Source organism: Planococcus citri, chromosome 3, assembly GCF_950023065.1.
Source record: "Planococcus citri chromosome 3, ihPlaCitr1.1, whole genome shotgun sequence".
Classification (NCBI taxonomy): Eukaryota; Metazoa; Arthropoda; class Insecta; order Hemiptera; family Pseudococcidae; genus Planococcus; species Planococcus citri.
Window position 1 is genome coordinate 52,420,879 of NC_088679.1, and position 15,393 is coordinate 52,436,271.

The window sequence follows — 15,393 nt, forward strand, 5'->3', positions numbered from 1 at the left end:
AGCAGATTTTTGAAACTCGAAATTCCCACAAAATTTCATCAAATTGGAGTTTTGGAGTTGAAAAGCTGAAATTTATTCTAAAAACTAATTTCAATACTCTACGAAGTACTGCAGGTGAATTTCAAGTCGTTTTGGAGCCTCCAGCGATTTTTTGAAAATTCCTGATGCCTCCAGCAGATTTTTGAAATATAAAATTTTCACAAAATATCATCAAATGGAGATGGAAAGCTAAAATTTACTGTACACTCCAATTTTAACACCCTCTGAAGACGACTTCAGGCGAGTTCAAGTCATTTTAGAGCCTCCAGCGACTTTTTTGAAAATTACTGGAGCCTCCAGTAGATTTTTGAAACTTGAAATTCCCGTAACATTAATTTATCAAATGGAGTTGGCAAGTTGAAATTTACTTCACAGACTTTATGTTGGTTTCAAATGGTTTTGAAGCTTCCACCTACTTTTAGGAAATTTCAATTTTCCAAAAAAAAAAAAAAACGCCATATAACCTTTCAAAAAGTCGCTGGTGGCTCTAAAACGACTTGAAATCCACCAGCAGTCAACTTCGCAGCTTATTGAAATTAGTTTGCAGAATGAATTTCGACTCTCCATCTCAGTTTGATGAAATTTTGGGGAAATTTCAAGTTTCAAAAATCTGCTGGAGGCTTCAGGAATTTTCAAAAAGTCGCTGGAGGCTCCAAGACGACTTGAAATTCACCTGCAGTAGGTACTTCGTAGCGTATTGAAATTAGATTTTAGAATAAATTTCAGCTTTACAACTCCATTTTGATAGAATTTTGTGGGAATTTCGAGTTTCAAAAATCTGCTGGAGCCTCCAGAACTGCTCAAAACGGGTTGAAACCGTTTCCAATCGATTCGGCATGTTGAAAATAGGGTATATCCTAAATTTCAGCTTTCTTGGTCAATTTGGTAAAATTTTGATTTTTTTCCCCATTTTTGGCCTAAATGGGATTTTCAAAAATCCACCAAAAATCGAAAAACGCACTTTAGCACTTGAAAGTTTGACAGGTGATGAATTTTTGCATGATCTTTTGATCTACCTTTGTAAGGTTTGAAAAATTTCGTGCGAGTCCTATGTTGAAATGAAACGCAAAATCTGCGATTTCGGCTGACCTGTCAATCAAAATGGCCGCCATTTTGTATGTAAGGTCAACTTTTCTTTGCGCAAGTTTGCTTAAAAATGTTCCTTAGGATGTCCCCTTTAAGAAAAAAGTTGTCCCGGAGGATCGGCGGGGGGGGGGGGTGCAATTACTCCTATTGTCATATGCCGGACTACAATGCCGCACCCAAAAGACACGATCATCGCATTGCATGAATTCAAAAAATGGTCAATTGTCAAGTGTTGTGTTAGACCAAGGTGAGGAGAGCTTATGCTCTCATTCTAAACGGTTCATCAAAATAGGGCATTAAGGGTGCAGAGAAAGACAATCTCAAAAGAGTAACCATGATCTTCACCATACAAGCTCTAAAAAAAAAAAGAAAGAAAGAAAGAAAGAAAGAATAGCGTCGTCTTTGAGTAAAAAAGGAAGCCTTCTTTCCCCAACATCAATTATTTAAAAAAGATTTCATTAATCTATAACTTTGTAACTTGGTAGCATTGTTGCATGTGATATGTGATTTTTTGAAGAACGTTAATTTGTTGGAAGGTGGGGTGAAGTGAGGCAAATTTTCTAACACGCCTCGACGCGGAAAAACGCGAAACGAAATACTTACGGTCATTTACTTGCCTCCTGCATAATACATATAAATATACCTACCACATTTCGCGCTTTTTCATTCAGTGATCGACTACCATCGGATGATTCTTTTAAAGATTTTAGATCCAGTTAACTAAGTGATCCATTTCAGTTGTAGGAAAATATTATATCTTACGTTGAATTTTTTCAATCAACTTTTAAGTAACTGTTTTCTTTTCAAAAATTTCCCAAAATGAGTACCGATATTGTAATTGTCTCTGCTGCAAGAACCCCGATCGGTGAGTACTTTACCTACCTCTACTTAATTGCACTACATAATGCATTCTTTTCGAGTCACACTGCTCGATAATTTTTTTAAAAAAATATTATTTATTTGATTTTTTTAAATTATAGGAAATTTTAAAGGCTGTCTTTCGGAGCTGAAAGCTCATGAATTGGGAGCAGTTGTTATTAAAGAAGTATTGGATCGAGCCAGCATAGCACCCGAAGATGTATCGGAAGTAATTTTAGGACAGGTAAAAATCTGGAGCATTTTTTTTTTTTTTAAGTGAATTTTTCACTTCGATAAAATAAGATATAAAATAAATTTATCGTTATAGGTTCTCACATCAGGTCAGGGACAAAATCCTGCTAGACAAGCTGCTCTCAAAGCCGGACTTCCCAATACAGTACCAGCATATGGCTTAAACATATTATGCGGATCAGGAGTGCAGTAAGTTCAAATTTAGACACTTTCAATTCATCATTTCAATATGAAAAAAAAATTTCCTCTCATGTATGCACCTATAATGCCATTCATATTTTTAATTAAAAATTTAGATCAGTCGGTGACGGTTATCTTCATATATTGGGAGGTATTTCAAAAATCGTTGTTTGTGGAGGTCAAGAAAGTATGAGCCAAGCTCAACATACAGCTTATCTCAGACCTGGAATAAAAGCAGGAGATTTTCAGTTAAGTGATACCGTGTATAAGGATGGATTATCCGACGCTTTTCATAACTGTCTTATGGGTGATACTGGTGAGTGAAATTTACTCGTTGGAATCAATTTTGAACAGAAAATAAATTTAATTGCGATATTTTTATTTTAGCCGAATACGTTGCTGAAAAGTACAACGTATCGAGAGAGGAACAGGATAAACAGGCTTTAAATTCACAGCAAAGAGCTGAAGACGCTATTAAAAGTGGAAAATTTAAAAAAGAAATTGTACCGGTGATTATTAGAAAAGGAAAAGAAGAAATAGTGGTGGACACCGATGAATACCCAAAATTTGGTTCTACTTTAGATATTCTTCGAAAATTGAAACCCGCTTACAAAAAAGTATGTGATAGTCCTTTTTTGTGTGTTAGAGCGCTAATCATAAACTTCTGTTTCTTCAGTATCCATTTCCAATTCACGATTTGTTAATTTTGTTTGACTTTGAACTTGAAATTTTTCAAAGGATGGTGGCACTGTGACGGCTGGTAATGCTTCCGGAATAAATGACGGAGCTGCTGCTGTTGTTCTAATGCAAAAATCCGAAGCTGATCGTCGAGGTTTATCTCCTTTAGCTAAATTTGTAGGGTTTACCAGAATTGGACTAGCACCTCTTCTCATGGGATTATCTCCTATCCAAGCTATTCAGTCTTTGGTGAGTGTGAATCAATAACATTGTCTTCGGTACTTTATTATGCAATGCATGAACCATACCCTACTTTATCATATTTATTATAAAATGACTAATTTGAACATCTCTACAATAAAAAAAACACAATCGACTAATTAGGCAATGAACTTGAAACATTGATAAGAAATTTCCTCTGGGCTCTATAATCATGGTAATGATCTAATTTCCTGTTTCAGCTGGCAAAAATAGGATGGAGCAAAGATGAAGTGGATATTTATGAAATCAACGAAGCTTATGCTGCACACTCAATCGTGATATTGAAGGAACTCGGTCTGAATCCGGACAAAGTTAATATATTTGGAGGTGCTGTGGCGCTTGGACACCCACTAGGTGCTTCGGGTATGTGATTAAGTAAATTAAAGTTAGCAATTTAGTAGGCTTCCCTAATTATTTGCTTGGTTTGTTGAGAAGAAATTCTGGATGTGATGTACCTACTAACATTTTTACAAGTACTTTGATCTTTTAACAATAAGTTTTTATAATCTATAAAATAACTTTTCCAGGTACTCGTGTCTTGGTCACACTTCTGAGTGCATTGGAACAAACCGGTGGTAAAAAAGGAGTTGCTGCGTTATGTATCGGCGGCGGACAAGGAATCGCTATTGCTGTAGAAAGATATTAATTATTCATACGTATAAACCTATCTATTTACTGATTGAATGCATGATGTATACCTATATTATAGTTTTAAAATGACTATTTTTTATTGTTCACTTGAAAATGTTAATAAAACCTCGTCCGATTAACAATCTTTTTTATTGCCTAAATCAACGATTTAATTATAAAATCGTCTGTTCCTTGGTTACCTATTCATCTCACGTTGGTATACTTGAAAATGCTAATCAATTTATCATCTTTACAACATTTTAATGGGTACTTATTCGTACCTACGTACCTCGTTTAAAATAAATTAATTAAAAACGAAAAGTTTCGTAAAGGTTGGCACCAATGAAAATAACTATTAGCATTAAATCTACGAAAAATCTATAAGTAAAGTTGCTGAAATGACCGGTACATTTCTTCTGATTTTTGGTAGATAGGTAAATTACTATTTTTCATCATTCTACAAAGATGGGTTCGTACAGTATTTCTTTATGTGATAGAATTATTAGCGTAAGAGGCTACAGAAATCCTAAATGAAACTAGAAACTCCTGAAAGTAGAAAGTATTAAGTTCATTTTTAAAGCGTGCCATGTCCTTGGATAGAGGAACCCACGTGTATTTGTAATTAAGACAGTGAAGAGAAAACCCAGGTCTTGGGAAAAGATAAAGAGAGCTCCTGAAATTTTTAGTCATCGCTTTAATTTATCATGTACTGTTTACTGCTCTAATTTTGGACACTGGAGACAATTTCAAACACTATTCGTACACAGTTCATGAAAAGTTATTTGGAAATCAACTCACCTAACAAGGGAACCTCTTGAGGTGTCACACTCCGATTTGAACGGGACTGCGATTTTTGAAAAGAGCATAGTCTAAAACCCCAAAACCAAATTTTCAGCTGCCCAAATTCATTTTTCGATTTTTGGCGAATTTTTGAAAATTCAAAATTGACTGTTTTTGGCGATTTATGCTTTTTTTTAAAAAAAAGTACTTACTTGATCAATAAAAATGGTCAAAATAAGTCCCAAAACTAATATTAATTACCCAAATCAAAATTTCACCATTTCCAGCGATTCTGGATCCTCCAGCGCGATTTTTCAATTTCTCCAGAATTTTGAATTTGCTCCAGAAGGCGTGAATGTGAAGTTGGGCAGCTAAAAATCGAGTTGTATATTACACTCGACCTGTTTAACGAGTTTATCCACATTTGAGCCGATATTGGGAGTGACACCTCAAAAGTGGCTTTTTGACTAACTTTTTTCAAAATTAAAAAATCCAAAAAATCAAAAGTTTCCCGTTTGTGTGGATATTTTCGAAATTCACGCGAATCGCTGTATTTTGTCCAAAACTAACCCCCCAGATCCAAATTTCACAATTTCCAGCCATTCTGGAGCCTCCAGCATGATTTTTCAATTTCTCCAGAATTTTGAATTTTCTCCAGAAGGCGTGAACATGCAGTTGAGCAGCTGAAAATCGAGTTGTGTGTTATACTCGACTTGTTCAACGAGTTCATCTACATTTGAGCCGGTTTTGGGAGTGACACCTCAAGAGTGGTTTTTTGACCAGCTTTTTTTAAAATTAAAAAATCCAAAAAATCAAAAGATAACCGTTTGTGAGGACATTTTTGAAATTTGCGCCAATCGCTGTATATTGTCAGTAACTAACCCCCCAAATCAAAATTTTACAATTTCCAGCTCTTCTGGAGCCTCCAGCGCGATTTTCAATTTCTCCAGAATTTTGAATTTGCTCCAGAAGGCGTGAATATGAAGTTGGGTAGCTAAAAATCAAGTTATACATTACACTCGGCCTGTCTAACGAGTTTATCCACATTTGAGCCGATTTTGAGTGTGACACCTCAAAAGTGGCTTTTTGACCAGCTTTTTTCAAAATTAAAACATCCAAAAAATCAAGTTTCCCGTTTGTGTGGATATTTTCGAAATTCATGCAAATCGCTGTATTTCTTCAAGAACTAACCCTCGGAGCCCAAATTCTACCATTTCCAGTCGTTTTGGAGCGAGCGTGACACCTCAAAAAACCACTCTTGAGGTGTCACTCTCAAAATCGGCTCAAATGTGGATAAACTCATTAAACAGGTCGAGTGTAATATACAACTCGATTTTTAGCTGCCCAACTTCATATTCACGCCTTCTGAAGCAAATTCAAAATTCTGGAGAAATTGAAAAATCGCGCTGGAGGCTCCGGAATGGCTGGAAATGGTAAAATTTGGATTTGAGTGTAATTAATATTAGTTTTGGGACTTATTTTGACCATTTTTACTGATCAAGTACGTACTTTTATAAAAAAAAGCATAAATTGCCAAAAACAGTCAATTTTGAATTCTCAAAAATTCGCCAAAAATCGAAAAATGAACTTGGGCAGCTGAAAATTTGGTTTTGGGGGTTTTAGACTATGCTCTTTCCAAAAATCGCGTTCCCGTTCAAATCGGAGTGTGACACCTCAAGAGGGTTCCTTAGGTGAATACCTACCTATTTTTGTATGTACATTATATAACAATTGTCAAGTGAACCATATTAATTGACCCGTTTGAGATAAACGAAAGTCATATGTGACCCACTCTGACAAAAAATCAACCATTTCGACTAAATTTCAAAAAATGATTTTTTTTTCAAAAATCTGATCTTTGAACCCTTAAAATTCATTTTAAACGTCATTCTTTCGGAAATTTTTTTTCGTCGAAGATCCTATAAGACCTTGTTGACAAAATTTTAGAAGCCAAAGTCCATTTTAGGATTTTAATTTTTGAAAGAATTTTTGGAAATTCAGAAAATTCAAAGAAGTTGTTTTTATGGTGAATTTTCACATTTTTCAAGATTTGTCGCTTTGAAACGAAATGAGTCAGTGCGAATAGGTAATACTGCGTACTTCATTATTTCAACAATTCAATCAGGAAAATCACTTTTGAACCATTTCAGACTTTCTTGGCAAATTTTTAATTTTCTCGTGTGATTTTAAATTGTTCTGAAAAATCCACCGCACTATAAATTTAATTGGCAATATTTAATGAATGGTACGTGGCTTTCAAAACTTCGATTTTTTTAAACATACAGTACCTATACTTAAGAGAAGAAAATACCATAAAAGTGGATTACCCTAGGTATTAGTTGGTCAAAAACTTACTTTTGAATTAAAAGGAATGCACTCGAATTTCGCCAACCGAAGTTAACGATAGGTCAAATTGAAAAAAAAGCTTTCCTCGCCCCTTCAGACCATATTAACCTCTTAGTAAGGAGTTGGGTAAAATATAAAAAATAAAAAATAAAAAACTGATGTCTGTGTAAATTTATTGAAAATTTTTCATGTGTGTGCAGAATCTTTCTAAATGATCGTCTTTTCAAAAGAAAACCCTCCCCCTGGTCTCCCAAATGATGTTGGTTCTCCATAAAGCCCTTCATATAGGTATAGTCGAAAGAAGTAAAAAAAAGAGAGAAATTGATATTTGTACAATTTTTTTTTTAATGTTTCAGTTTTGGGCAGAGCACTTTTCGATAACTACATTTTAAAGAAAAACCTCATTTGGTCTCCTAAATGATGTTGGTCTCCTTGTATGAAGCCTCCAAAGTTGAAAAATATCGTAAAAGGTGAGAAATTTGATGGCTGATTGGCCGTAGGTACAAATTATTTGAAAATTTTTCATCTCTGATCAAAATACTTATAGGTGATTCTTTTTTCAGGAAAAATCGTTCCTCAGCCCCCCCTTCTACGTTGGTCACCTATACATAGAGACCTCCAAAAATGAAAAAAATGAAAAAAAAAAGGACATAAATTCTCCTCTGCGTGAAAAGTTTCAAGTCATGGATATGATTTTTGCTTTAAACCTAAAAATAAGATCTTCTTGATAGGGATTCTAGGTATAAACAATTATTTCCAAGTTTTCAAAAGTCTTACACTACAAGATGTCAGAATTCCAATAAGTCATCCGTGAAAATTTGACATAATTTCATTACAAGCTCTTGAAAGTCAGACTTAAGATCTAAACGTCCACTTCAATGTTACTCAAAGTCAAAATATCAGAAATTGGGCATTTTTCTACAAGTTTTTGAAAGGCTGACACTCGATCTTTTCATATTTTGTAAAATTGGGCGTCCCACCGGCACCACTTATTTTTCATCGAGAGAACTGTAAATTTCATTGCGTGATTTTCTCACTCGAAGTAACAACTTTGGGAAGCGGAAGCGGGAAAAAATGTTCCACTATAATATGCATAAATGAGGTACACCCTAGTGTATTATGATATGGTCCCTTCATTTATGAACTTAGGCTTTCAATTAGATTGACACGTAGGTACTTGGATTAAACAATGTTTTTGGAAAGTTGCAAACATTTTGAAATTTGTAAAAAATGTAATGATCGAAAAATTCTTTACTCTGTCGCCGTTATATTTACAGCATTTAAAATTTTGAATCCGAACCAAACTGAATTTTTAAATGACAACACAATCAGGAATTTTTGAGTAAATACGAAGGTAATCCTATCGTAATGACCCGAACTTTCACGTAAATGTTTTGTCTATTTCAAACATTCGAGGAGTAAAACTAGGTACGTATGTATGCGAAAAAAGCAACGTTTAAAAGCATTCAACTTTGCTCCTTCGAATCTCAAAGCCAGTGAATATATTCAATACAGTGTTTTTTTGGTTGCCTAATCACGAGTCAGAATATAGACAAAAACACCCGGTAGCCGGTACTCTTGCTGAAAAAAAGTTTCCAACGTGTTTCCATTTTTGAATGTCAAAATCAATAAATAACACGTTATCCAGTAAGTATAACTTTTCCAAAGTGCGCGCAAACATTTTTTTTTTGAATTTTCATGAGGCTCGTATAACGAGTATAGGTACGTAGCTATACGAGTGGTACTATAGGTAAGGTCTGTCAGGGCCGGCTGCAAATTTCTGTAGGAGAATTCAAATTTTGATATAAATAATTATGCTTTCGAAGTCGTAAATTACGAATTTCAGGCTTGAAAATTTTTGGAACGAAGGTGGAGATGGAGAGGCCACGAAGAGGTTGAAAATGAAATTAAATAGGTATCAAAGTTCCATGATGGAGAATAGGTATGAAAATAAAATTTAGGGTATTGTTTTTCAACTGGTTCTTTATTTCATGCTACCTACATTTTGTCGCGCGGACAACATCCTGCAGGGTTTTCAAGATTACCACAGAGGATTTTATTTTTACGAATAGGTAGGTATTCGCAAAACGTGTATTTTTAGGGGTTTTCTGGCCCACCGCGCGTGGTCGTAATCTGCATGGTATAATTTTCCTCGCCGCGAAGAGCTATAGACAAAAAATTTCGGAGGGTGAACTTTCAACAGGGGTTGAAACCTGGAATTGTCAAATGCCCTGTGAATTTATCATTCACATGATTTGAAGAATAGTCTTCAAATACGCATTTCTTCATTTTTTAACATGAAAATAAATTGAATCTTTTTTATTATTTCCATGAAATTCGTTGAAAATCAAAAAACTAAAAAGTGAAAGTTTATAGTTTTCATTTCATATTTTATTTGCTGTGAGTTGTAAGGAACGAAAAGCGAACATCATCGTGATTTTATCAAGTGTCTTACGTCATTCGTATACATATACTTAACACATGTTTTGCAATCGCTCTTCACGCACAGATAATATCATTATTCGGATGAAAGTTTTATCTTTCTTGTGTTAATACACAATTTAAGAAAATAAAACTTTATATTATACTTTTTATCAATACTAGTACGTCATAAAATGAATCCGCACAAAGACTTCATTCATTCGGTACCTACCTTGTAATGTATGATGAGCCAAAATTTAGGAAAGAGTACCTACCTACATATAATAAATTAATATGTAGGTAGGTAGGTAGGTAGGTACGGAAAAAAACATAGGTTGCATAATTGGGTTGGTTTTTCAACTTTTTCGAACATCGATGAAGCCTAGCAAAAAGCATAGTCAAATGACTACAATAAGACGTGGTCATTTTTTTTGTAGGTACCTACCTAAACGTTTCAACCAACCTGCTCTAACTCGAAGTTTTGAAAATTTAAAAAATTTTCATATTATATGTTTGCTAAAACTTTATTTTTTTCTTAGTTCAGGCGAATTCAGTCGTTAAATTTAATGTAACCTCTTAAGGAAATAATTACAAAATTATCAATTTACCTAAGTATCATATTTTAAAGAAAAAATTAATATTTGTAAGTATTTTCAGAACTTTTAAACTTGACAAAAATGAACTTTAAACTTTTCTAGTGGCCTGAAAGTATGATATGCAAGTGTACTACGAAAGACATAACAAAACCCCCTGAACTAAAAAAAAAAAAAAAAAATATTGGAAATTGTTTGAATTTTCAAAACTTTGTGGTCGAGCCAGAGGGGTTGAATAACTAAAAATGTGAAACTTTTATTTTTTTTCTACGTCATTAGGTAATGTTATTATTGAAGTCATTTGGCCATTATTTTTGCCACGTTCCATAAAATTCGAAAAAAATTGAAAAATTACACACCCAAAACATAAGCAGGTATGTAGATGTACGTACTACGTAATATACCCAAGTATAGAATGGCATTCGCCTTACTAATAAAATGATGAATACCTACTTTCGATTTGTCCCAATATTTATAATTTTGTTTAGAGTACCTTACCTAACCACATTGAAAATCAAATAGGATGGGTGTTCAGTACAAAAGGAATAGGAAAATAGGAAGCCATAGTACTAGTATTTTTGTAGGTAATGCTAAATCAATCAATGAATGAGATAAAAAATTTCCTAGCTAATTTCAAATTCTCTGCTGAAATAATGTCCCTCAAAACTCAGGCAAGGTGACTGTAATCTTAGAAGAACCATCTGTAGCCAAATTAGAGATTAAAAATGCTGTTTTTCCTGGCATTTTTTTTAAAAATCAAGGAAGTATATTACAAATAACGTTGAGTTAATGATTTACGTGACAATTAGGTAATTTGTTAATGATTTAAATTTTGATTCACCTCACCTCACACGATTTTGTTGAAATGACGGTTTTGAGGAGCCTATAACAAGTAAGCACAATTGTTCCTGCCATTGCAGATCGACGTGAAACATGAACGTAAGAGATATTTGATTTAAAAAAATCAACTATCGTTTTTATTTATTTATTTCTCCCATAAAATATGTCCCATTCTCATTAACCTACCCCTTACACTGGAATGTTGTTCTCAAAAAAAAAAAATCTGACTCCCCGTAAAAGCAGCTAAAATTGCCGACAGGTTGCCTTCTGTATGTACTTTAATTTTTTCAGAACATATAATCCCAGCCTTGTATTATAGGTACTTGATTACTTTATTTCTGTTCGAAGAGCACGACGAAGAGCTTTATCTTATCTCATATTGATAATAAGCAAACACTGCTTTATCAGGCAAATTACTAATGAGTAACTTTTAAATTTTCTCTTCTCGTCCCAGTGTAGGTACCTGTGAACATTGTGAACCTTACTGAACTTCTAATACCTACCTATTAGGTACAAGCTTGTGATTTGAGAAGGGGAACGCAACATTCCAATTTCAAAGTACTGTATGTACAATGTAGATGTACATACTAGACATACATCACACATTTCATAATAACCTACATAAATTACATTCTACATACGATGTCAAATAAGTTGCCTATCTTCTCTGCCTGAGCAAATGAGCTCAAAACGCATTTATTACATTGAATGCTCACCGCTAAAATTTTGCATTGCCTTTTACCTCCACTTCAAAATCAATAATTTAAGTCACTAAAATTTTAATTAAACAAGTCAATTTATTTAAATTTTAATTAATCGCACTTTCTTTTGGACTCAATTGAAAAGGACCAAGTCCATACAGAGATGAATGCTTTCGATGTCGATCAATAAGTGATTTGGAAGTCATAAAATAAAAACTAAAACTAGTTGATTGGCATAACAGTATGCTTTGTAATATTCAGTTTTCAGTTCTTAGGCTTCTTACATTAGTTTAGTTTCACTTTCAGTTTTGAGTTTTGCACGCTTTTTTTAATTTTCAGTTTCAGACTTGAATTTGGCTTTTTTCAGTTTCGGTTTTAGGTTTTAGCTTTAGTTGTTTGAAATTTATTGAAGCTGCACAAATTACTATTTTATTTTACTGGGGATAACAATTTCAAAAATAAGCGTCCTGATAAATTTTGAGCAAAAGAAAAGCAAAACGCTATTTCAAAAATTCAAACTTCAAAAGTTCAAAAGTTCAAAGAACATTTAAGATGACGATGAGCCAAAGCCAAAACGTTATTTCGAATTTATAACGAAATATGAAATAACAAATAACAAATAGCGATTAACGAAAGAAAGAGAAATAGAAACGAAAAAAAAACCATTAAAAAAAATATATGAAAATTAAAATTTTACGTAAGCGTAACGAAAAAAAAAAAAAGTAAAAATTCAGATCATCAGATCTGGTTTTATGTTATATATAACAGTTTTATATAACGTTAACGGTTAACGTTATATTGACGTCGGGCTTCGCAACTAGAGCCGTTATGAAAAAAAAACGAAACGAAAACTTTTCGTTTTGCCAACACCGGGCCGCTCCCGACAATACTTGAAGTCAAGTCCATTGTTATCAATAGGGTTAAAAAGTACTTTTTTTTTCTTGGCTATATGGTCTAAAATGGTAACACTACATTCCAAAAGTGGTAACACTTCTGTGCTCTTAGGTGTTTACATCTCAAAACGGGACTTTTCTTATCACTCAGGAACTTCGGCGATTATTTCATAGTTTTAACAATATTTCATTTACATGATAGCAAGAATGCAAAACAACTCACCACACGTAAATTTAGTTCTATTTAATGTGAAATTAGTGGAAATATAATATAAATATAGCATCGAATAAGAAAGTCCCGTTTTGAAAATGTAAACATGCCGAGGTCTTCAACTGGAATGTAGTGTTACCACTTTAGACTATAGCTGTTTTCTTTTCGCATGCTCCGAGCAAGGAGTAAAAACGCACGGAGTAAACTGGAATTGTCTTATTTACTCCTAAAGTGCGTGTTCGAAAAGAACGCTTGCGAGTGTGTAATGTAACATTTTTGATAGCAATAGCTCAGGCGAGATGAAAATTGCTTTTTAAAATTAGAATTGAAAATTTATAATGCATTCAGTTGACTTTTTTCTGATTATTACGAGTTGAAAATATTAAAAAAATTATAAAATCCAAGGAAAGAATAATTTAAATACAAAAAATTATCATTCCAACCTTTGAAAACGATAATATTGTATAAAACACAGCACATTTGAACTTTATTTAGTGAAATAAAAATAACTTGTCATCACAAATGTCCTTTTCAAAATCATTTTCTATTCAATTGTCCATTTTTCCAAATTTATTTGTACATTTTTTACATAAAACCACTATAATTTCAAAATACCCGCCATTTTAATTTGAATCCAAACAAAACAAAACGTTCCGTTGCTACTTTACTCCTTTTACTACTACTTTTCAGAACGAGCAAAAATAACCGGTTCTTTTTACTCGGAGCAACGAAAAGAACGCCAGCACAGAGTAAAAAGGAAGTGATTATTTTGCGAAAAGAACGCTCTATTTTACTCGGAGTTACTCGGAGCTACTCGGAGCATGCGAAAAGAAAACAGCTTATATAGCCAAGAAAAAAAAAGTACTTTTTAACCCTATTTTATTTATTATTTTTTTTTATCATAACGCAATAACGCAAAAATGAACAAAATACTGGAGAAAACCAAGAATGAATTTCGCTGTTTGTTGAGAATCTTTGATTGCCAATTGCATAATGTATTAGTGGTAATTTCATTATCTGACTACTTTTACTCGCGACTGACCAATCATTTGTATCATTGATCTCTTTAGCGTCAAGTATCTATCATGATTTGTTCAAGTTTCACACTTCGAAGCCGGACTGTTTTAAATCACTTATTACAAAAGAATGTTTTCAATAAACCCATTCGAAATCTTAGCACATCTCATAATTGTCTTGCTGGCGTGAAAAAACGCAAAGATAGTTCTACTTTAACTTCGGATAAATTTTCTGTTCCACCTCGCGACGTCAGCGATGAAGGTGAGCAGTTCCGGTATATGCTTCGGAATTCGAGTTTCATCAATGTAAGTAATTTTCATAAAATCATGTTTTGTTTTCAATATTTCTCCATGTAAATATATTGTAAACATTCCAGATGGGTGATCCGGAGAATAAAATAGTCAAAGGAAAAATATTTCATTCCGTGAAAGATGATTTATACATAGATTTTGGGTGGAAATTTTACTGCGTTTGCCCAAGACCATCGAAAAACGGACAGTACGTAAAATTTTGACATTTGTTGCGTTATGGTTTACAATTCTTTGCAACTGTTTATTGTGTGTGTTTCATTTTACAGTTTATATGCTAGAGGGAGCACAGTTTTACTGAAAATAAAAAGTTTGGAAATGTCAACAAAGTTCCTCGGTACTGAGAAAGATTTGACTTTATTAGAAGCTGACGCATCGATTGTTAGATTAATTTATTCTCCAGTGAAATCCGATTGAAGTCTTTTTATTCAAAATGAGTTCAGTAATTAGAACATTCGGAAAAACCAATATGAAACAAATCCGAGTCGCTAGTGTTCCTCATTAGGAAGGTTTCATTCAAATACGAAAATCACTGTAAATTCTGAATGAAAACAATTGTCAGTTTTTTATTTTCATAAATATTGTTGTTAACACTATCTAATAACATGTTATTTGTCAGTCAATGTAAATCTTTTAAAAAACCAAAAAAAATAAATAGTTGTAAAACAAAAAAGTACGCGCATAATTGGTGATTACAGCGTCTCATAATATAAAAATAAGATTTTCTAGGCACTTTTCAATCGATGTTTTAAAATACACAATACAATATAAATTACAGTGGTATGAGTAACACAGCATTGAAATGTTATTGCTGTTTTCAGTTGATGGGGTTACATCAAATAGTTAGGGGATCTAACTGATTTTACAAATAACCGGCGTAACTTTACGAACACCATAACAACCATTTTTGAACACACTACAAAACGTTCGCGTAACGTTCAACAAGTAAAAAAGAGTTCTACTCAATCAATTGAAACAGAATAATGTACAACGAAAAAATTTTAAAATAAAATAAATACTAAGTATATTTTAAAAATAAATCAGTTGTTGACTTTTTTTTTCATCACAGTTTTCGTTGAGCGTAACATGAACTGCCATTTTACATAACGAAAAAATTTTAAAATAAATACTAAGTATATTTTAAAAATAAATCAGTTTCTGACTTTTTTTTCATCACAGTTTTCGTTGAGCGTAACAGGAACTGCCATTTTACTTTACAATTACATTATCAGATCAAAATCGTTCACGATGTCTATTTGAAATTATTAATTTAAAAAAAATATTATCTTTATCTAAATA

At 33.1% G+C, this 15,393-nt stretch overlaps 2 protein-coding genes across 2 annotated transcripts; both read left to right on the plus strand.

Moving 5' to 3' along the window:
- The first annotated feature begins 1,771 nt into the window (after positions 1 to 1,771).
- On the plus strand, positions 1,772 to 4,127 carry LOC135840418 (acetyl-CoA acetyltransferase, cytosolic-like). The gene is made up of 8 exons (XM_065356943.1): positions 1,772 to 1,990; positions 2,106 to 2,227; positions 2,312 to 2,424; positions 2,532 to 2,731; positions 2,803 to 3,032; positions 3,154 to 3,342; positions 3,555 to 3,717; positions 3,882 to 4,127. Exons 1-8 carry the CDS (start codon positions 1,945 to 1,947, stop codon positions 3,998 to 4,000), a joined length of 1,182 nt encoding a protein of 393 aa, XP_065213015.1. The 5' UTR covers positions 1,772 to 1,944; the 3' UTR covers positions 4,001 to 4,127.
- Positions 4,128 to 13,652: 9,525 nt separating this feature from the next.
- mRpS28 (mitochondrial ribosomal protein S28) lies at positions 13,653 to 14,767 on the plus strand. The gene is made up of 3 exons (XM_065356694.1): positions 13,653 to 14,091; positions 14,163 to 14,284; positions 14,364 to 14,767. The coding sequence occupies exons 1-3, from the start codon at positions 13,855 to 13,857 to the stop codon at positions 14,509 to 14,511; spliced, it is 507 nt and encodes a 168-aa protein (XP_065212766.1). The 5' UTR covers positions 13,653 to 13,854; the 3' UTR covers positions 14,512 to 14,767.
- Positions 14,768 to 15,393: the final 626 nt, after the last annotated feature.

Bases quoted from the DNA above. Each gene is read 5' to 3' on its own strand.
- mRpS28 (XM_065356694.1), top strand. From the start codon at position 13,855: ATGATTTGTTCAAGTTTCACACTTCGAAGCCGGACTGTTTTAAATCAC. The intron at 14,092-14,162 runs GTAAGTAATTTT...TAAACATTCCAG, and splicing joins GGAATTCGAGTTTCATCAAT to ATGGGTGATCCGGAGAATAA. The intron at 14,285-14,363 runs GTACGTAAAATT...TTCATTTTACAG, and splicing joins AGACCATCGAAAAACGGACA to TTTATATGCTAGAGGGAGCA.
- LOC135840418 (XM_065356943.1), top strand. From the start codon at position 1,945: ATGAGTACCGATATTGTAATTGTCTCTGCTGCAAGAACCCCGATCG. The intron at 2,425-2,531 runs GTAAGTTCAAAT...TTAAAAATTTAG, and splicing joins TTATGCGGATCAGGAGTGCA to ATCAGTCGGTGACGGTTATC. The intron at 3,033-3,153 runs GTATGTGATAGT...AATTTTTCAAAG, and splicing joins TGAAACCCGCTTACAAAAAA to GATGGTGGCACTGTGACGGC.